Here is a 23,110-nt window from a genome sequence, read left to right on the forward strand (position 1 = left end):
ATACATACATGCTTATACATAATTTAAATCTAAGTTTTGCATATGAGAGAAGCCATGTGATATTTTCTTTTTGACTCTGAATTATTCTTTCTTTGTAGCTGAATAAAATTTCATTTTATATATACAAATTTTTTAAAATTATTTTTAATGGACATCTAGGATGAGCCAAACATGGCCAGACTTAGAAGGTTTTCTGATACACAATCACAGCATGCAGGGGGCTGTGCATGCTGCCTGAGTCCTTGCTGTTTAGCAGCATAAGACATAAGGCAAAAGAAATTTAGTTCAAGATCAGCCTGGGCCACGTGGTACCAATGCAATTCATGGGAGGAACATGAAGACATACAGTTTGATTTAAAATTTATCATAGAAGTATAGTCATAAGAGAGTTATGACAGACATATAGATCAATAAAATAACCCAGAAATATTCTCCTCCAAATATCATGTAGTCATTTTTGACAAGAATGCCAAGAACATGCAATAGGCATGCAGAAGACCCTTGTTTAAGTCTCAGAACTGTACATAACCAGGTACAGTGACTGAAATCCTAGTTCTCAGAATCAGGAGGTCCAAGGTTATTATTACCTACACTGTGAGTTCAAATGCAACATGGTCTCCTTGAAAACCTATCTCAGCTGTGTCAGATCAGTGACATTCCTGGCCAGCAAGGGGCACTGAGCCTCTGGCGGACATCCATCGGAGGGGTGAGTTTGCTCCTGGCCCACGGCAGAAGCCTGGCAAGGAGGAGTTCAGACTTTCCCCACCCCCTTGACTCCCTGGTCACCCTGCAGTGGTGGCTCCACCCTGCTAAGTTCTCCCGCCTGCCATCCCAGCTTTCATTCAGGTACACCTTCCTTTTTCCTCCCTTCCCCCTGGGGCCATAAAATTTCCCCAGCTCAGCTGCCTTGTGCACTGGGCCTGGGCAGTAAGCGCAACCCAGCAGGAGGCAGTTCCTGTGTTTCAATAGCCTGCCTGAGGAAAGGTAGGCCTTCTGTCAGTGAAGTCCCTGCCCAACAAGGGAACCTGACCCCATATCAGAAGATCCAATAGAGAGCATTTGAAAGAAGAGATGGGCAGACACCAAGGCAAGACCTCCTCCAACAATCTGAAAAACAACATGAAAACACCAGATCCCAATGACCCAACAATAGAAGGACTTGAACACCTTAATCCAGAAGAAGTGGAAAAAAGTGCCATTATGAAAGCAATAGAGTCCCTTAAACAGGATATAAATAACTCCCTTAAAAAATTGGATGAGAAGTATAACAAAAAGTTTGAAGAAATAAGTAAATTCGTGAATGATACCCTGGGAAACCAAGAAAAAACAATCAAACAGGTAATGGAAACAGTTCATGAATTGAAAACTGAAATGGAGGCAATGAAGAAAACACAAACCGAGGGCCGGCTGGATATGGAAAATCTAGGTAAACGAACAGAGACTACAGAATCAAGCATAACCAATAGAATACAAGAGATAGAAGAACAAATCTCAAATTCTGAAGACACCATAGGGAAAATAAATGCTCTGATCAAAGAAAACGGCAAATCCAACAAATTCAAAAAACATTCAAGAAATCTGGGACACAATAAAAAAACCAAATCAAAAATAATAGGGATTGAAGAAGGAGAAGAATTGCAGATCAAAGAACCAGAAAATATATTCAACAAAATTATAGAAGAAAACTTTCCCAACTTAAAGAACGATATTCCTATGAAGGTTCAAGAAGCATACAGAACACCGAATAGACTGGATCAAAAAAAAAATCCCCTCGCCAAATAATAATCAAAACACAAAAAATACAGATTAAAGAAAGAATATTAAGAGCTGCAAAGGAAAAGGGTCAAGTGACTTATAAAGGTAAATCTATCAGGCTTACACCAGACTTCTTGATGGAAACCATGAAAGCCAGAAGGTCCTGGATAGAGGTACTGCAGAAACTAAGAGACCATGGATGCAAGTCCAGACTACTTTACCCAGCCAAGCTATCGTTCACTATCAATGGAGAAAACAAAATATTCCAGGATAAAAACAAATTTAAACAATACGTAGCTACTAATCCAACCTTACAGAGAATATTAGAAGGAAAATCACAACCCAAGGAATCCAACATTCCCAACACTGCCTACAATAACTCAGACATCTAGCAACCCTTCACAAGCACAACTCAAAGAAGGAAAACACATACACTCTACTACCCAAAAAAATGACCGGAATCATCAATCACTGGTCATTAATATTACTTAATATCAATGGACTCAACTCACCTATAAAGAGGCACAGACTTAGAGATTGGATACGAAAACAGGATCCAACATTCTGCTGTTTACAAGAAACACACCTCAACCACAAAGACAGACACCTACTCAGAGTAAAGGGTTGGGAAAAGGTTTTCCAAACAAATGGATCTAAGAAACAAGCGGGTGTGGCCATTCTAATATCTAACAAAATCGACTTCAAACTAAAATCAATCAGAAGAGATGGAGATGGACATTTCATACTCATAACAGGAACAATTCATCAGGAAGAAGTCTCAGTCTTGAATATCTATGCCCCTAATATAAAGGCACCCACATATGTAAAAGAATCTCTTCTAGAACTCAAGGCAGTCATCAAACCACACACACTAATAGTAGGAGACTTCAACACTCCTCTCTCACCAATGGACAGATCAATCAGACAGAAACCTAACAGAGAAATAAGAGATTTATTGGAGGTACTGAATCAAATGGACTTAATAGACATCTATAGAACACTCTACCCAAATAGGAAAGAATATACCTTCTTCTCTGCAGCTCATGGAACCTTCTCGAAAATTGACCACATACTTGGTAACAAAGCTAACTTACACAGATACAAAAGAATATTTGTAATCACCTGTGTCTTGTCGGATCACCACGGAATAAAGTTAGAACTCAATAACAATTCGAATTCCAGAAAGCCTACAAATGTGTGCAAGTTGAACAGTCAACTACTGAATCATCCTTGGGTCAAGGAAGAAATAAAGAAAGAAATTAAAGTCTTCTTTGAATTTAATGAAAATAAAGACACAACATACTCAAACCTATGGGACACAATGAAAGCAGTTCTAAGAGGAAAGTTCATAGCACTAAGTGCCCAATTAAAGAAAACGGAGAAAGCATATATTGGAGACTTAACAGCACACCTAAAAGCTCTGGAAAAAAAAGAAGCAGACTCTCCCAGGAGGAGTAGAAGATTGGAAATAATCAAACTGAGGGCTGAAATCAACAAAATAGAAACACAGAAAACAATCCAAAGAATCAACGAAACAAAAAGTTGGTTCTTAGAGAAAAATCAACAAGATTGACAAACCCCTAGCCAAACTAATCAAACGGCAGAGAGAGAACATACAAATTAATAAGATCAGAAATGAAAAGGAGGACATAACAACAGACATAGAGGAAGTTCAGAGAATCATTAGATCTTACTACGAGAGTTTATATGCCACAAAGTTGGAAACTGTACAAGAAATGGACTGGTTTTTAGACAAGTACCATTTACCAAAGTTAAATCAAGACCAGGTGAACAATCTAAATAGACCTGTTAGTCGCGAAGAATTAGAAGCTGTTATCAAAATCCTCCCGACCAAAAAAAGCCCAGGACCAAATAGATGGTTTCAATGCAGAATTCAACCAGAACTTCCAAAAAGTGCTAATACCTATACTCCTTAATGTATTTCACAATATAGAAACAGAAGAGTCATTGCCAAATTCTTTTTATGAAGCTACGGTTACCCTGATAACCAAAACCAGATAAAGACACAACCAAGAAAGAGAATTACATGCCAATCTCACTCATGAACATCAACGCAAAAATTCTCAACAAAACCCTGGCAAACCGAATCCAAGAACACATTAGAAAAATTATCCATTATGATCAAGTAGGCTTCATTCATCCCAGAGATGCAGGGCTGGTTCAACATACGCAAATCTATCAATGTAATCCATCATATAAATAAACTGAAAGAAAAAAATCCATATGATCATTTCATTAGATGCTGAAAAAGCATTGGACAAAATTCAACATCCCTTTATGAAAAAGGTGTTGAAGAGATTAGGGATACAAGGATCATACCTAAATATAATAAAAGCTATATACAGCAAGCCAACAGCTAACATCAAACTGAATGAAGAGAAACTCAAAGCCATTCCATTGAAATCAAGAACATGACAAGGCTGTCCCCTCTCCCCATACCTCCTCAATATAGTGCTTGAAGTTCTAGCAATAGCAATAAGCCAACATAAGGGGATCAAGGGGATTCGAATTGGAAAGGAAGAAGTTAAACACTCGTTATTTGCAGATGATATGATAGTATACATAAACGACCCCAAAAACTTTACCAAAGAACTCCTACAGCTGATAAACACCTTTAGTAATGTGGCAGGGTACAAGATCAACTCCAAAAAATCAGTTGCCCTCCTATACACAAAGGATAAAGAAGCAGCGAGGGAAATTAGAGAAACTTCAACTTTCACGATGGCCACAAAGAGCATAAAATATCTTGGGATAACTCTAACCAAGGAAGTGAAAGACCTATTTGAAAAGAACTTTAAGTCTTTGAAGAAAGAAACTGAAGAGGATACCAGAAAATGGAAAGATCACCCCTGTTCTTGGATTGGGAGGATCAACATAGTTAAAATGGCAATTCTACCAAAAGCAATCTATAGATTCAATGCAATCCCCATCAAAATCCTATCAAAAATTTTCACAGACATTGCGAGAACAATAATCAACTTTATATGAAAAAAACAAAAAACCCAGAATAGCCAAAACAATCTGATATAATAAAGGAACTTGGGGAGGTATAACCATCCCTGACTTCAAACTCTATTACAGAGCTACAGTATTGAAAACAGCTTGGTATTGGCATAAGAACAGAGAAGTCGACCTATGGAATCGAATAGAAGACCCAGATATTAACCCATAAACCTATGAACACTTGATTTTTGACAAGGGAGCTAAAGGTATGCAATGGAAGAAGGAAAGCATCTTTAACAAATGGTGCTGGCATAACTGGATGCCAACCTGTAGAAGAATGAAAGTAGATCCATATCTATCACCATGCACAAAAATCAAGTTCAAATGGATTAAAGACCTCAACATTAATCTGACCACTTTGAGCCAGATAGAAGAGAAAGTGGGAAGTAGTCTACAAGACATAGGCACAGGAGACCACTTCCTAGGTAGAACTCCAGTAGTACAGACAATAAGAGAATCAATGAATAAATGGGACCTCCTGAAACTGAGAAGCTTCTGAAAAGCAAAGGACACTGTCAGTAAGACAAAAAGGCTACCTTCGGACTGGGAGAAGATCTTCACCAACCCCTCATCAGACAAAGGTCTGATCTCCAAAATATACAAAGAACTCAAGAAACTAGACACTAAAACTCTAATTAACCCAATTAAAAAATGGGGTACTGAACTTAACAGAGAATTCTCAACAGTAGAACTTCGAATGGCCAAAAGACACTTAAGGTCATGCTCAACATCCTTAGCGATCAGGGAAATGCAAATCAAAACAACTATGAGATACCATTTTACACTGGTCAGATTAGTTAAAGTCAAAAACACCAATGACAGCCTAAGCTGGAGAGGATGTGGAGGGAGGGGAACACTCATCCATCGTTGGTGGGAATGCAAACTCGTGCAGCCACTGTGGAAATCAGTGTGGTGGTTTCTCATGAAACTGGGAGTCAACCTCCCTCAGGACCCAGCAATTCCACTCTTGGGAATATACCCAAGAGATGCCCTATCATACCACAAAAGCATTTGTTCATCTATGTTCATAGCTGCACTATTTGTAATAGCCAGAACCTGGAAACAACCTAGGTGCCCCTCAATAGAGGAATGGTTAAAGAAGGTGTGAAACATATATACATTAAAGTTTTACTCAGCGGTAAAAAACAATGACATCTTGAATTTTGCATGCAAATGGATGGAAATAGAAAACGCTTTACTTAGTGAGGCAACCCAGACCCAAAAAGAGGAATATGGTATGTACTCACTCATAAGTGGATTCTAGCCATAATTAAAGGTCTTTGAGCCTATTATTCGTGATCCTAGAGAAGCTAAATAAGAAGGTGAACCTGAAGAAAATTATGTAGTTATCCTCCTGGATATTGGAAGTAGACAAGAGTGCCAGGCAACCTTGGGTGCACGGGGGGGGGGGTGATGGATGGAAGGTGAGAGGGTTAGAGAGAAGGGAGTAGGGGAGGAATGGGGAAAGCTCAGGGGATTGGGATGGGGGGAGGGAGGAAGGATGGATATGGGAGTAGGGAAGTATATATCTCAACTAAGGGAGCCATTTTAGGGTTTACAAGAGACTTGATTCTAGAGGGGTTCCCAGGTCCAAGGAGAGATCCCCAGATTGTTCCCTGGACAGCAGAGGAGAGGGTGCCTGAACTGGCCTTGGCCCATAACCATACTGAGAAATATTTTGCATATCACCTTGAACCTTCATCTGGCGATGGATGGAGATAGAGACAGAGACCCACATTGGAACACTGGACTTAACTCCCTAGGTCCAAATGAGAAGCAGAGGGAGGGAGATCGAGAGCAAGGAAAGCAGAACTAGAGGGAACCTTCATTCGACGATGGATGGAGATTGAGACAGAGACCCACACTGGAGCACTGTACTGAGCTCCCAAGGTCCAGATGAAGATCAGAAGGAGGGAGAACATGAACAAGAAAGGCAGGACTGTGAGGAGTGCATTCACCCACTGATACAAGGGGACTGATCTAATGAGAGTTCACCAAGGCCAGCTGGACTGGGACTGAACGAGCATGTGATCAAACGGATTCTCTGAATGTGGCCAGATTCTCTGAATGTGGCTGGCATGGGAACTGAGAAGCCATTGATAATGGCACTGGGACTTGTTTCCTCTGCATGTACTGGATTTTTGGGATTCTAGTCTGTTTGGATGCTCACCTTCCTAGACCTGGAGGGAGGGGGGAGGAACTTGAACTTCCCACAGGGCAGGAAACCCTGACTGCTCTTAAGGCTGGAGAGGGAGGAGTAGAGGGAATGGGGGAAGTGGGAGGGTACTGGGAGGAGGGGCGGTAGTGGAAACTTTTATAAATTAATAATAATAAAAAAGAAAAGCTCTCAATATCCCCTCTCACCCCCAAAAATTTTTCATTGGGAAAAGTGTGCATTCAACAAGATGTGTTGGGATAGCTGGATTATTTGCTGTAATAATTTTAGTTGATGTTGGACTATTATTTATACCTCATCGAAAGATTAGCTAAAGACAGATTAAAGACTATGAAAAACATGAGAAGAAAATACAGAGGAACATCTGCTGGGAGTAGGAGCAGGTAAGCACTGATACCCAGAATCCCTAAAGAATGTCTAATAACAAAACCCAGATAAGATACACACATGGCCAGTTTAGCATGAGAGAAGTTCAGCATCATTATTTTTTAGGGAGATGTAAATCTAAGCTCAGTTCACACTCAATAAGATGATCATTTACATTTTAAACAAAGTATTAGTAAAAATGTGGAAAACTCACCAGTGACAGTAGTTCAGACCCTGTAAGAAACAGTACAACAAGTCCTCAAAATTATACACAGAAGCACAGAGCTGGGGATGGAACTCAGCTGGTAGGGTGCTTGTTTAGCATATGTAAAGCTCTGAATTAGATCCAGAACTACAGAAAACTAGGCATGAGGTTCATGCCTGCATTCACAGCACTCAAGAGGTAGAGACAGGAAGATCAGGACTTCATGGTCATCACCCTTGTATCAAAAGTTTTTAATAGGTAAACTTTCAGTTCAGGACCAGAAGAAAAAATCAGGAGAGGAACAGTAGTTATAAGTTTAAATAATGTACTTAATGAGAAAAGTGCACACCTAAAAGCAGCTGATATAGTCACTTTTTATTGTGCATTTTTTATAATTCACACACAAACTCTGGAAAGTGTGCATAAGGATGTTCTATTCAAAGTCAGCAATAGAGAAAATGGCTTAACAATGTTAAAGAATTCCTACACATTTCCACAATTTTCATTTCTAGCTGGGAAGTAGATCGACTGCTGTTAAAAGCCATAGTGATGAAATCTCTATGCTTCTTTAGTAAACAAAGAAGTACTGAAAGACTCCTGGGCCAAGGCTGGTGGCACAGGCCTGTAACCACAGTTACTCTAGAGGCTAAGGCTTGAGCTAGAAGGAGCTCAAAAGCAACCTGAGTAACTTGGCAAGACTCTACTTTAAAAAGTAAAGACTCTCAGCCAGGAAAATGGGGTACACCTTTAATCCTAGCACTCAGGAGGCAAGGCAGATGGATCTCTGTGAGTTTGAGGCCAGACTGGTCTACATAGTGAGTTCTAGACCAACCAAGACTATATAAAGAGACTCTGTCTCAAAAACAAAACAACAAAAACCAGAGACTCTCTAGTTGGGAACTGACTGGTCACGGTGGCCACGCTGGGCTGGGAATCAGGTAGATGATGTTCACTCTCCTTACTGTCCCCATTTCCAACTCCCCAGTCTCATACCTAGTCTCACAGCAGACCACCTGCCGGGGCTGTCCTCTCTGACTCCACTCTCTGGGAACTCAGATGAGACTCATAACACACCCAGCTTTTCTCCTTCCTGTGGATCCTACTAGCACCTCCTTCTAGCCCATTCTTTTCTGCCAGCCCCTAGGACTAAAATATCATGCTACCAGGGACCTTCAGTGGCAACACCTGGCAGGAACTCAAAAGGACTCCCTACCAGCTAACTCACAACCGCCACACTATCCTAAGATGTAAAGAGGGCAACAGAAAACAAGGACCAAAACACCCACCCCCAAAAAGACAAGACCAAATATCAACAGCTAGAATTACAATTATCCCAAATCCAGGTGCCTAGACACCAATATAAAAACACAATCAATAACAGGCAGGGCAGTATGTCTCAACCAGAACCCAGCAACCCTGCTACATTTGGACCTGAGAAATATAATACAGAGGAAGCACAAGACAAGGACTTTAAAATAGATATTATGAATATGTTCAAGGACCTGAAATGGGACATGAAATGATGAAAACAGTTCGAGACACGAAAATATGGTGATATTCGAGATAATCATCAGTGTGATAGTGGGGCAAGGACAGCTCAGTCACCCTCTCCTCTGCTATCTAAGGACCTAGCTGGGGACATCCCCGTGGAAACCTGAGATCCCTTCTAGAGCCAAGTCTCTTGCCAACCCTAAAATGGATCCCTTAATGTAGGTATCTTCGTCCCTGCTCCTATATCCAAGAATATTTGGCCAGTACAGAATTGGCTTCCAAGATTTAAAAAAAGAGAGAAAAGAAAGCAAACTTGCATGTGTAGGAAAGTCAGAAAGTAAATGGGGAAAGGGATAAATGTGAACAAAATTCATTGTAAGGAAATAAAATAATTCTAAGAGTGTGAGGAAAATTGGAAGGACAGCTTAAATCAGTGATGCAAGCAAGAAACAAGATCTTTAGCTTTTATTTCAAAAATAACTTTCTACATTATCATAAATGTATAAATGTGTGCAATCAAATGATTTGACATACATATACATATATAATGCAATAATCAAATAAATGTAATTAAAATACCCCCTTTTAAAAAGAAGACACGAAAATAGAAATAGAATCATTAAAGAAAACCCAAACTGAGGGGAAAGTGAAAAAAAATAGGAAGTCAAATAAAAATGTCCCTTTATCAAGACAAGATGAGAAAACAAGTGCTGTCACTATCCTTACACAAATTGTACTATGGCATTTCAATATCTGAACAAACACTCCAAGGTCCTTCACACAACTAAACTATGGAAGACAAGTTCAACAAACAAAAAGCAGGCTGAAGATGCAGCTCAGTACAAGGCTGCCTTGCACTCAGGAGTGAGTCCTGAGTTCACTCACTGGCATAAATGCATAAATGAGTATGAGAAGACCTCCCACGAGGAGTAATAATCAAATTGAGGGCTGAACTCAATAAAATAGAAACAAAGTAAACAATACAAAGAATCAATGAAACATAGAGTGATTTTTTTGAGAAAAATAACAAGATAGATAAACCCTTATCCAAACCCACTAAGAGAAAGAACATCCAAATTAACAAAATCAGAAACAAAAAGGGGGACATAACAACAGACACTGAGGAAATCCTGAGAATCATTAGGTCATACTTCAAAAACCTATACTTCACAAAATTAGAAAATCTAAAAGAAATGGGAATTTTTCTGGATACCACATAACAAAATTAAATCAAGACCAAATAAACAATTTAAATAGACCACTAAGAAAAATAGAATCATGAAAAGCCTCCCAACAACAACAAAAAAACCTAGGGCCAGATGGTTTTCAGTTCAGAATTCTACCAGAATTTCAAAGAGCTAATACCAATACTCCTCACACAATAGGAACAGAAACAACATTGCAAAATTCTTCTTATGAGGCTACAGGTTCCCTGATACTCAAACCACACAAAGATGCAAGAAAGAAAGAATTACAAACCAATCTCCCTCATGAATATTGATACAAAAATACTCAATAAAATACTGGCAAACTGAATCCAAGAACACATTAAAAAAAATCCACCATGATCAGCAAGACTTCATCCCAGAGATGTAGGCATGGTTCAATATACAAAAATTTATCAATGTAATCCACCATATAAACAAACTAAAAGAAAAAAAATATGATCATCTCTTTAGACGCTGAAAAAGCCTTCGACAAAATCCCACACCCCTTCATGACAAAGGTCTTGGAGAGATCAAGGATAAAAGTAACATACCTAAACATAATAAAAACAATATACAGCCAAGCGAGAGAAAATCAAAGCGGTTCCACTAAAATTAGGAATAAGACAAGACTGTCCACTCTCTCCATACAAGATTGTCCACCACAATATAGTACTTGAAGTTCTGGTTAGAGCAGTAAGACAATAAAAGGAGATCAAGGGGATACAAACAGGAAAAGGAAAAAAGTCAAACTTCTTCTGTTTGCAGATGATAAGATAGTATACATAAGTGACCCCCAAAATTCTACCAGGAAACTCCTGCAGTTGATAAACACCTTCAGTGAAGTGGCTGGATACAAAATTAACAACAACAACAACAACAACAAAATCAGTAGTCCTTCTCTATACAAGTTATAAACAGGCTGAGAAAGAAAGCAGGAAAGCAACATCTTTTACAATAGCCACAAATAATATAAAATATATCTCGGGGTGACTCAAACAAGTGAAAGGCATGTATGACAAGAACTTCAGGTCTTTGAAGAGAAAGAAACTGGGGAAGATAACAGAAAATGGAAAGATTTCCTATGGCCATGGCTCAGTAGGACTAACAGTAAAAACAGTAATCTCACCAAAATCTTACCAATGCAATCCCCATCAAAATTCCAACAAAATTTTTCCCAGACCTTGAAAAGAACAATACTCAACTTCATATAGAAAAACAAAAAACCCAGAATAGCAAAAACTATCCTGTACAATAAGGGAACTTCCAGAGGTATCACCATCCCTGACTTCAAGCTCTCCTATAAAGCTATAGTAATAAAAACAGCAAGGTATTGGCATAAAAGCAGACAAGCAAAGACCCTGATATTAATCCTCACACCTATGAACACCTGTTTTTTTATAAAGAAGACAAAATTATACAGTGGAAAAAAGAAAGCATCTTCAACAAATGATGCTGGCATAATTGGATTTCAGCATGTAGAAGAATGCAAATAGATCCATATCTATCGTCCTGTACAAAACTTAAGTCCAAGTGGATCAAAGAGCTCAACATAAATTCAGTTACATTGAACCTGACAGAGGAGAAAGAGGGAAGTAGCCTTGAATGCATTGGCACGGGATGTAACTTCCTGAATATAACATCAGTAACACAGACACTGGGATCGACAAGTAATAAAAGGGACCTCCTGAAACTGAAAAGCTTCTGTAAGGCAAAAGTCAGTGTCAAAAAGACAAAACAACAGCCTACAGAATGGGAAAAGATCTTCACCAACCTGACATCTGACAGAGGGCTGATTTCCAAAATGTATAAAGAACTCAAGAAACTAGACATTAAAACACAAAATAAACCAATTTTAAAAATGGGGTAAAGATCTAAACAGAGAATTCTCAACAGAATGGTCAATCACTTAAAGAACCGGGCGGTGCTGGTGCATGCCTTCAATCCCAGCACTAGGGGAGGCAGAGGTAGGTGGATCTCCTTGAGTTTGAGGCCAGCCTGGTCTACAGAGGGTGTTCCAGGACAGCCAAAGCTACATAAAGAAACCCTGTCTTGAAAAAATAAATAAATAAATAAAAACAAAAATAAAACAAAAGAATTGCTCAACATTCTTAGCCATCAGAGAAATACAAATCAAAATGACTTTGGGACACCAAATCTTATCCCTGTCAGAGTGGCTAAAATGAAAACAAACGACAGCCTGTGTTGGAGAGGATGTGGAGCACAAGGGAAACACACCTGCCCTGGTGAGAGTGCAAACTTGCACAGCCACTCTGGAGATCAACATGGCGGCTTCTCAGAAAATCAATCACTATACCTCAGGACCCAGAGCAATACCACTCTTGGTTGGGCTTATACCCAAAGGATGCTCAGTCATACCACAGGGACACTTGCTCAACTATGCTCATAAAAGTATTATCTGTAATAGCTAGAACCTAGAAACAACCTACATGGCCCTCAACAGAGGGGTGGATAAAGAAAACATTTACACAATGGAGTATCACTCAGCAGTAAAAAGAATAACATCATGACATTTGCAGGCAAATAAATGGTACTAAAAACCATCCTGAGTGAGGTGGCCCAGACCTAGAAAGACAAACGTGGTATAGGGTCACTTGTAAGTGGATATTAGGTGTAAAGTAAAGGCAACCAGGCTTCAGTCCACAGCTCCAGAGAGGCCAGGTAACATGGAGAGTCCAAAGAAGGAAGGAAGCATGAATTTCCTCGAGAAGGGGAAATAGATGACATTTCCTCAGTAAACTGGGGACGGGAGTGTAAAGAGGGGAGGGTGGGAGACTGGGAGGATGGGAACATGAGGGATCAGGTTGGGATGGTGAGGGTGAGACAGATGGGAGAGTAATGAAAGAGATGTCTTTATGGGGGGGCATTTAGGGGCTAGAGAGAAATCTGAAAAAGAATAATTCATAAAATTGAATTTTTTAAAAAAGGGGAATATAAAAATTAAACAGCTAATAAAAAATGTAGATGAGGGTGGGGAGATGGTTTAGTTGGTAAAGTGCTTGCTGCCTAACCATGAGGACCAAAGCCCAGATTCCCAGGACTCACATAGCAGCAGGGCACAGTGGCCCCACTGCAATCCTGGTACTGCGAAACTCCTGAACTCACTGCCCATCAGTGGTCCTGGGCTCACTGAGAAAGAACGAAGGGGAAGAACAGTAAAAGAAGGCAGCTTGCTGCTGACTTCTGATCTCCACATGCATGCTGGTGAGATGGGTTGTCCATACAAATAAGTGCACACAATACACACACATATCTAAACTACACAGACAAATGAGAATAAAGTACTTATATAAAGTACTGACAATACAGGATAGTAACATAAATATTAACTGGTTATCTTTAGGGACTAAGATTAGAGGTAATCAGGTTGTTTATTTTTTTCTGGTTTTGGTATCTGTATAAATTATTTAATCTTAAATATAATGCTTGATTATTTTAATTATTCATATCTCTGAATATTTCTTAGCACTCAATAGGCAAAAAAAAATTTAATGAAGCTTTCTTTCCTATCTTTAGTCTAGAATCTGTCAAAAGTCATGTCTTACTAATTTAATAAAACCCATTTACAGAATGACTCCAACTACTTTCAAAAGAGTGTGGAAAAAATGGATCAGCATGGCTACCTTTGGATGGAGAGGTTACCTAGTGGGAACTTCATTTCTTTTCAAGTTCTCCATTTTTCAAATTGTCTAAAATGGTTGTATAGTACTTTTAAAATAAGAAAATAATGGTCTTTTAAAAAATATACATATACTATATAGATTCACACTTATGCTGGTTTAGGTTTTTTTTTCAATTTTGTACAACGTTGAGTCATCTATGAAGAGGGAACTACAAATAAGAAAATGCCTCCATCAAACTGGCCTGTAGGCAGGCTTATGGGATATTTTCTTGATTAATGATGGATGTGGGAGAGCACAGCCCACTGTGGGGGTAGCACGGCAGTACTGGGTTGTAGAGGAAAACAAGCTGAGAGCCATGTAAAGTAAGCCAGTACGCAGCAACCCTAAATAGCCTCTGCATCGTCCTGTCTCCAGATTGATGCCCTCTTTGAGGTCCCGAACTTGCTTTCTTCAATGATGGACTACAATGGAGAAATAGAAGCCATATAAACCTTCCCTACTCAGCTGCTTCTGGGGCATGGTATTTGTCACATATGAACAGAGATCTAGGTGAAGTCACTCTATAATCAGGTTTTATTAAATTAGTAAAAACCAACAGAAACCCAAACTAAGACAGTGTATATGAGAGAGATTACGTGTATATTCATGTGTGACTACACAAACTGAATGCTTTTACTGTTAAACCAATCAAAAACATAAAATATATTAAAAATTCAAGTTTCTGAAATATATTAAAGATTTAGCACTACTATAAATTTTTCTGTTTTCAATACGTAAACAATCATTTTTTTAATACCTAAAGTATGGACAGAGAGGCAAGAAACAAATTCAGAGTACTGATTCTTCAGTTTGGTTGTTTTTCTCTGTGATTACTCTCTTGGTCATTAAAAAAATACGATAAATTCTCTCAATGTTATCATAAAAGCATTTGTTACCTGCCAGTAACAAACTGCAAGAGAAGAACTCGCTCTTCTTGAGTGATGTCTTCCACAACTTCCCAGAACCACTGCCAAGAATAACCACAATTTAGCTCACATTTCAGAGTAAATGTAGACTTATTAGAAACAGAGACCATGCAATATTCATAAAGCACATTTCATTTTCTGAAACTCATTTATCAAAGATGATTTCACATAAGATTTTCATATGCAATATCCCCCAAAGAAGAATTTATGCAAAATCTTTATTTTGTTAATGGATGTGGATTTCCATCCAATAGAACTGAAGAGCTTACAAAATTAAATGGCAAACTTAACTTCATTCTAAGCTCCAGAGGGGTGTTACCTGAATGACTGGATCTTCTCTTTCATAGCCACTAGTGTATTCTGTATTTTTAATCCAATCATTCACATCAATTTCTGGCATGCCAGAAAGCAGTAGCTCCTTTGGGAAAGAGGAAAAATATTTCATTAATCTTCTTTGGGGGAAAAAAGTCATTCCATTTAAATAGTAAGTTTGCCTTAATTAGAAACTAATCCCATATAAACCTGGTTTATTTCTGTGACAGTTTCTACATGTCATCAATAATAAGCACTACATAAGGAAGAATCCTCCATGGTGATATTTCAAATGTGACTTGAGGGGATGGACCCACTCTGATACAATCTAAAAGATAAAAAGAGTGGTAGCTTGGATATTTATAGTAAACATATACAACCAAAATTTCAGTGTACATCAATGTGGCAAGTATTTCCTCTAGTATACTTTATTTTGATTTTAGTATTCTTTACAAATATGATAAATTCCACCAGATCATTTTCTCAACATGAAAGTGACATGAAAGTCTGAATATTAAACAAATGGAAAGTTTATCAACAAATAATCTTTTTTATTTAAAGGATTTAGGCTCATATGAATTCTATTTTGGAGTAATTCAGATCGTTTGAAGTCAATGTTCTCCAAGGTAATTTTTAAAAAAGTCAGCATTTTCTAGTGACTTTGTTTGCAGTAGATCATAGGCACGGATCATAGGGGCCTTGTATGTACTAGGCAAGCACTCAACCATGAAGCAACATCCTCAGTCCTAAGTTGTAGTGGTGAAGAGCGGCGGAAAGGCGGGCTGCGTTCCCACCCGGATCCCGGCTAGCTTACGCCGAAATAATTACACGGAAACTGTATTCTTTTAAACACTGCTTGGCCCATTATCTGTAGCCTCTTATTAGCTAACTTTTACATTTTGATCTAACGCATTTCTAATAGTCTGTGTAGCACCACAAGGTGGTGGCTTACCAGGAGGATTCTAACCTGCAGCTGTCTCGAAGAGGAGACTCATGGCGACTGCCTCATTGCCCTCATTCCAACATTCTGTTCTGTTTACTCCACCTACCTAATTTTCTGTCCTATCAAAGGGCCAAGGCAGTCTCTTTATTAACCAATGAAAATAGTTAAAATAGAAAACACACAGACAGAAGACGCACATACATCACTAAGTATCTGACTGGCTTTTTCCCACGATCATCAAACATACAAATCTACATCATATAAATAAAGTTATATCAAGAAAGTAAATGTTCCAAGGGGAAAGGTACCAGGAGAGCACCTGTGTACCTGAATTACCCATGTTTCACAGCACAAAACCACACAGTGAGGGAGGGAATCACTTCACAGTGAGGACTCAAAATAACTAGGGCAGCATGTGTTCTAGTAAAGCGAACCCAAGGCTATGTATGAGACCTTGAGGAGTTTTGAAGTCTATTCAGTAGGTCAGTAAGAGTCTCCCTTTTCTGTGCTTTCCTTATGAAACTGGATTTTCTTAATAGACTTCAACCAAATAATGAAGTGCAACTGAACATAGCAGAAGCAGATATAAGAATCTAATGGTTTATTTAGCTAAGCATCACAAATTTATAAAAAACAGGGACACTTTTCTCACTATTTTTGTTCTGTTCGTGGAATAGTTTTCATTTCTAAATGTTTTTTATGTTAACATAATTAATAAAGCACTTCTCATTTCTAATTTAATTTCAAATGCAGCAACTATCCACTGGGATAATAGCCCACGTAGACAAAGACTCTTCTGTCAGAGATCAATCACCCCAAGACCATATGATCTCAAACTGTTGGTGTGTATCTGCAGTACTCGTTCCGCTGCAGGCGTGGTTCTTTTAGCACTCCTGACACACTCTCTAGGCTCCTCTCTGCAGCCTGGCTCTCTTCCTTATCTTCAGTGAAGAACCCGGTCACTGAGAAGCAGGTCGGCCCACAGGGAAGAAGATCTCTGTTCTCGTCTTGCTTCAGCGCTATAGTTTTATAGTAACCCCGACTCTAAACTCTAACTAGTGCCACAGAGCCTCTCCTTGGCAATTCACTCTTACAAAAGGCCCTGAGCTACAATTCTTCTCCCTGTCTCTTTTGACAGTAGCCATAACAAAGGCTTCCTACCATTGCCAGAACTTTATGCCTTATAAATACTGCTGCAACCATCCCTTTATTAAGATTTCTTTACTTGAACCACCTGAGAAAACTTAGTTCCCTGCTAGACTAACACAAATCTGCAAAAGAGCATGGGGATGAATTTTACATGTTTCTTGCAATTCATGAGTTTAATCAGCTTCCCTTTCAGACTAAAGATAAGCTTTTAATATCATTATTCTTTCATAATAATTATAAATACAATTTCAAAACAATTATGAATAAAATTATGAAATAATTATTGCAACTAACTGTACTCTTAATAATTGGAAATTTTTTATGAATATCACATTTATTATAAGTTAAGGAGAGGAAAAAACACTTTTTTTTGAGACAGAGTCTCACTGTATAGACCAGACTGATCTGAAACTCACAAAAATCCACTGGTCTCTTGTCTTCATGCCAAGAATTAAAGGCAGCATGGGGTTTGTTTTTTGCTTTGTTTTTGTTTTACACACTTAGTAAACACTGGTTTCTTATCTTTTTGTCAGAACACAGTCTAAGAAGGGAGCTATGTATGGAGATTTCTTCAAGCACACAGATTTGTTCTTGGCATGTAGTTTCGTGTCCTTCCCAGGTGTAGCAGAAAGGAGTGATTTTTACTTCAGACTGTTCATCACAACTGACTATTGTAATTTGTTTATATATCACTACAGAAAAGTTTTTTGCTGCATGTGGCTTGTCCATGCAAACTGCCCACCACATGTGAGTTGTGATTGCACCCTTTACTCATGTGACCCCTCTTACCCAGCGGGGAGGGGTTGAGGAGGGTGGGTGAGACAGGGTCTCAGAGTGTAGTCGGAGCTGGCCTTAAACTCACTGATACCTGCTCGTCTCTGTCCTGAGTGTAGGGATTAAAAGGCATGTACCACCACACTTAGGCAATAATGTATTTTGGATACAATAAAAGAATTAAATGTTTTAAGATACAACAAAGTGGCCTATACCTGTAGCCCTAGCTCTCTGGAGGTGGCAGCGTGATAACATCCTCAGCCGAACAGCAAGGTAAAGGCCAGCATGGGCGACATGAAACCCTGTCCCCAAGCAGAAATAAACTAAGAATGTGTGTGAATACTTGTAGATGTACAAACAAATCTTACAACTAGAAGTCATCTACAAATTATAGAGGATACACTAATAGGACATGCGTTACAGAAATTAGATTGCCTAGAATTCCCATGACTTGGTGTTTGGATATTCTGGTATCATAGATGGAGCACAACACAGGAAGACGACCGCTCAGACCTTTGGCGTGAGTCTTCTCAGTGGAACTGTGTTACACATGTGTTAGGCATAACCTCTGTCATTATGCTTCAATCTGACAATCATCTCCTTACTGGGACTTCCATCCACGGTGACTGACGATAGGATACTGTAGCTACTATATGCCTTCTCCCCACTAAAATCTAGAATCAAACCTGAATCCTTAAGTAGGTACACAAAGGTGTAAAAACTTTCCTTTTTTGGTGTAGCAGAGCCCTATTCCATGATAAGAACTCCATGTACACAGAACATATGCACATACTCTCATAAAGAGAAACTACACTATTTATAGCATGACTAGCTAAAATAGTAAACTGTAAAGACCCTGTCAATATGTAAGAGTGTAAAAGACAAAAGGAAACTTATATAATAAAATACTATTCAGTGAATTATTATTATGTGCAACAATATGTATGATTCTCATCCAAAAAAAAGGGGGGGCTGAGGTTTTTGTTTGTTTTTTCATTTATTTTCAAAATAGGTAAACCTGCCAAACCCAACATAACAGGCAACATCTGGGTACATTTGGCCAAAGTCTCAAGAAAATAAGCTGGGGAAATGGGTATTAGGAGGTAGCAGAAAAGCAATGGACATTCCAAACACCTAGAGAGGAAGGCACACTCAGGGCAACAGCAACAGCAGAAAGGGAAGGCGGAAAATTCTTCCCTTGGGGCTAAGTACTTAGCTCTCCTGTCAATAAAGCAAAAGCACACCAGAAGCATGACATCACAGAACCATGGGAGTATGGAACACGTGTCCAAACACTGACTGACGCACAGACATTCTCCTCAGCAGTTCATTGAATTTCTCTAAGATAGGTCACATATTAGGACACAAAACAAATCACAACAAATACATACAAAACTAAATTAACTTCTTGCATTCTATCTGACCACAATAGAATAAAACAGCAAGGAAAACTATACAAATTCAGGGAGATTAAATGATACACTACTAAATAATTAATGACTCATTAAAGAAATCAAGAAAAAATCTTTCTAGAATTCAAGGAAAATGAACAGGCAGCACACCAAAGCCTATAGGATACAATGAAAGCAATCCTAAGAGAGATGGTCACAGCTATAAATACCTGCACTTAAAACAGAAATTTAGAGACAGCTGAGCAGGTAAAGGCACCTGCCACCACACCTCATGACCTGATTAGATCCCAGAAGCCCACATGGCCAGAGGAGAGAGCCAACTATCACAAATTGTCTTTTGACCTCTACATGTACTCACAAGCATGGCATAGCAAGCTGATAGACACATAGACAGACAGACAGACAGACAGACACATATACACATAATTTTTAAAGTTAAAAATAAAAAAATAATAATAAAAATAACAGGTCTCAAATCATGGCAGAAATTATTGAGATAGAAACTTTAAAAATACAAGGAATCAATGAAATAAAGAGCTGATTCTTGGAAAATATAAACAAAATTAAGAAACTTTTGGCAAAACTATGATTCAAGCTCATAAAATCAAAGAGGAAAAGGAAGGCATTATAACAGTTACCTTAAAATCCAGAAAATGGTAGACACTGCTAGTATTCAAGCATCTGTACTGGTTTGACCTTGTGGTTGATAGGACACATCCTCAGCTGTAGCCACTAAGAGGACCGCCTATGCACATTCACTAAGTTCCCTTATAAAAGAGCCCTGCCCACCTCCCACCTCTCTCTCCATCTGTTTGACCCTTCCGTCTTCTCTGCTGCTACTCCTGTCCCCAGAGACCAGTCTCCCCTTTGCCCACTCACTGTCCCCCAATAAAAACCTCTCCACCTGAGCTCTGTCGCATGGCGTCTTTTTCTCGAGTACCACTTTTTGAAATTACAGACATACCTTAAAAAGGTATTACAATAAATTGGATAATCTAGAAGAAATAGAGAAATTTCTAGACACATAACAAAGTTAAAGCAAATGAAATAAAGAATTTAACAAATCTATAGCAAGCAATAATATGGAAAAAAATAATTAAAAATCATCCAAGGAAAAAAATGTCCAAGCCTAGAGAGATTCTCTGCAGAATTCTCCCGGGTTGTAAAGATCTAACACCTTGTCCAGTTATTCCACTGCAAAGCCCCTAATTTCAGCCCAATCTGTTTTTACATCTTTCCTTCCTAGTCTGCCAAGATGTGAACAAGCACACTTAACAACCCTGCTACCACAGCCAGGAGCTTGCTCTATGCCTTCCCCACCATAATGAAACCATGAACAATTGCACCTATACCCTTCCTCCCTTAAGCTCCTCTCTGTCAGACACTCATCACAGCAATAAGAGAAGTAACTACTACAGCAGCTATACTCTTTAAAGTACTGTGTCGGGGCTGGAGAGATGGAGTGGTTAAGAGCACTGGATGCTCTTCCAGAGGACCTGGGTTCAATTCCCAGCACCCACGTGGTCACTCACAACTGCTTGGAACTCCAGTTCCAGGGTATCTGGCATGCTCACACAGACATGCATGAAAGCAAAACACGAATACACATAAAATAAAATAGTGTCTTTTTAAGGTTTTAGATAATTCAAAGAGTTTGAAAGCAATTTATTAACAACAAAAGAAAATAGACAAAAATCAGACATAAATAACACAAAGTGTAAATTCTATTAGGTCACAGTAGAAGGCAGGTAAACCAAAGAACAAAACAAAATACCCATTGAGGACTAGAGCAAAGGAAGGAGACCACAAAGGGAGTAGAAATGTAGGATTTTAAAGTTATATGTATGGTAATGGTAAACACATAAACATTAAAATTAATGTAAAATTAATTGTAAAAAGAAAGTAGAGAAGATACACAAATACAACAAGAAAAGTCCAGTTTTACAATTTCAGTGATGTGGACTGCATCGCTTCTGGAAAGACAAGCCTTCCGCATCTTTCAAAGACCTTAAAAACTTATTTCATTTTTCTCTTTATCCTACCTCACCACAACTCACATTAAAGAACTGTTAATATTATTATTCAGCTTAAGTGAAGCAAAACCACATATCTGTTTACAAATTTTCTAAACAATAATGCTTCATTAAATAAACCCCAATCAGTACTCCGAAATTACTTCTGCTTTCATTTTCTCCGGTTCTGGGGATAAAACTCCTTCCTTGTATGCTAGGCAAGAGGTCTACCAGTAGGTTGCATCCTTATCCCTCATAGTATTTCTGAATTACATTAAATAGAGTTGTGCTCTAGTGTAACAAGAAAAAAACAAACATGTTCTTCCTTACCAATTCATACTCATCAAACAGTTGTATGAGGGATGGTGGGATGAACATATGAAAACCTTGTAAAAAAGCATTGATCTGAGGCTGAATGGCTCTTGTCATTCGAAGTTCAGTAACAAGCTGGACATACTCCGCCTATAAAAAAAAAAGGGTTTGTAATGAATACATTTTAAATTTCATAGTTAAGCCAGTACTGATACAGCTGTTTTTCATGTACAAGACAAAGGTCTAGAACTAACTTGGTACCAATACTCACCCCTTAACAAACCAGGAAACACATTCGCTAAGCCATCATCAGGCCCAAACCTTTGCAACTATCCCCTGCATCCCATGCACAAGCACTTTCAATCTGGCTCTGCTGTAGCAACTCTACTCTAGCACAACAACAGATTGTACATGTCATCCCCATTACTATCCGCACCTCCGAACTGCAGTTCTCCACACCCCAGCCACAGTGGACTGATTTGGACAGATTACATATATTAAAGTCAGATTTCTCTTCTCCTTACTGACCTCCTGGAAGTTGAAAATAAAATCCAAATACACTTCTAGTTTTTAAGGCCAATCTTGACTCCACCTTGGTGCTAACAGCACCCCATTTTACTCCTATTTCCTTGGCCTTAAGGTTATTCCACAAAGGCAACCTGCTTAGGTCTCAGTGTCTTTATATTTCCAGTTCTTTGAAGCAAAATATCTCACTGGAATATAGTATCTCTAAAAGCAAAGGGTCTCTTTACCAGCATATATTCCAAGATGCAAAAAAAAAAAATCCCCCCAAAAAACAAAGGACCTGCTATCTTATGTTCAATAACAGACAAAAACAAATGCATACATCTATCAAATACGTTTTGTGTATACTTTGAATCTGGCTAATTTTATTGTAGCCAATCCAATTCTGAATTAAAACAGCTTATTTAAAACTGGGCGAGTGGTGCATGCCTTTAATTCCAGCAATTCAGAGGCAGAGGGAGGTAGACATCTGAGTTCAAGACCAGCTTGGTGTACAGCGCAAGTTCCAGGACAGCCAGGGCTCCACAGAGAAGCCCTGTCTTGAAAACCCCAAACCAAAATTAAACAAACAAAAAAGCTTACTTCATCTACCTTTTAATTTTTTTTTAATTTTCTTTTTCTTTTTCTTTTGAAATGTCTCATCATGTAGCCTAGGAATATCTTAAACTTAGAATCCTCCTGCTTCAGTTTCCTAAACATTAGAATTATACTGAATTTTATATTAAACCACATTTTTTTCTCATAGGAAACAAGCTCACTTAAAATTCAGCAAGTAATAAAAAATGTGTTTGGCACAGAATTATCATGTGTACATAAAATCTATCAGATGTTAAATCTTTT

At 38.6% G+C, this 23,110-nt stretch overlaps 1 protein-coding gene across 2 annotated transcripts in view; it reads right to left on the bottom strand.

Annotated features, from left to right (window-relative positions):
- Nucleotides 1–23,110, bottom strand: part of Hace1 (HECT domain and ankyrin repeat containing E3 ubiquitin protein ligase 1) — a 112,808-nt gene that overhangs the window by 4,024 nt on the left and 85,674 nt on the right. For both annotated transcript variants that reach the window (XM_085691084.2, XM_085691078.2), the window contains 3 exons: nt 21,764–21,895; nt 15,151–15,249; nt 14,802–14,872 (listed from right to left, as the gene is read on the bottom strand). In XM_085691084.2, coding sequence (XP_085547210.2) covers nt 14,802–14,872; nt 15,151–15,249; nt 21,764–21,895 — 302 coding nt within the window. The remainder of the gene's footprint in view (nt 1–14,801; nt 14,873–15,150; nt 15,250–21,763; nt 21,896–23,110) is intronic.

Source organism: Myodes glareolus, chromosome 1, assembly GCF_982192425.1.
Source record: "Myodes glareolus chromosome 1, mMyoGla1.1, whole genome shotgun sequence".
NCBI lineage: Eukaryota > Metazoa > Chordata > Mammalia > Rodentia > Cricetidae > Myodes > Myodes glareolus.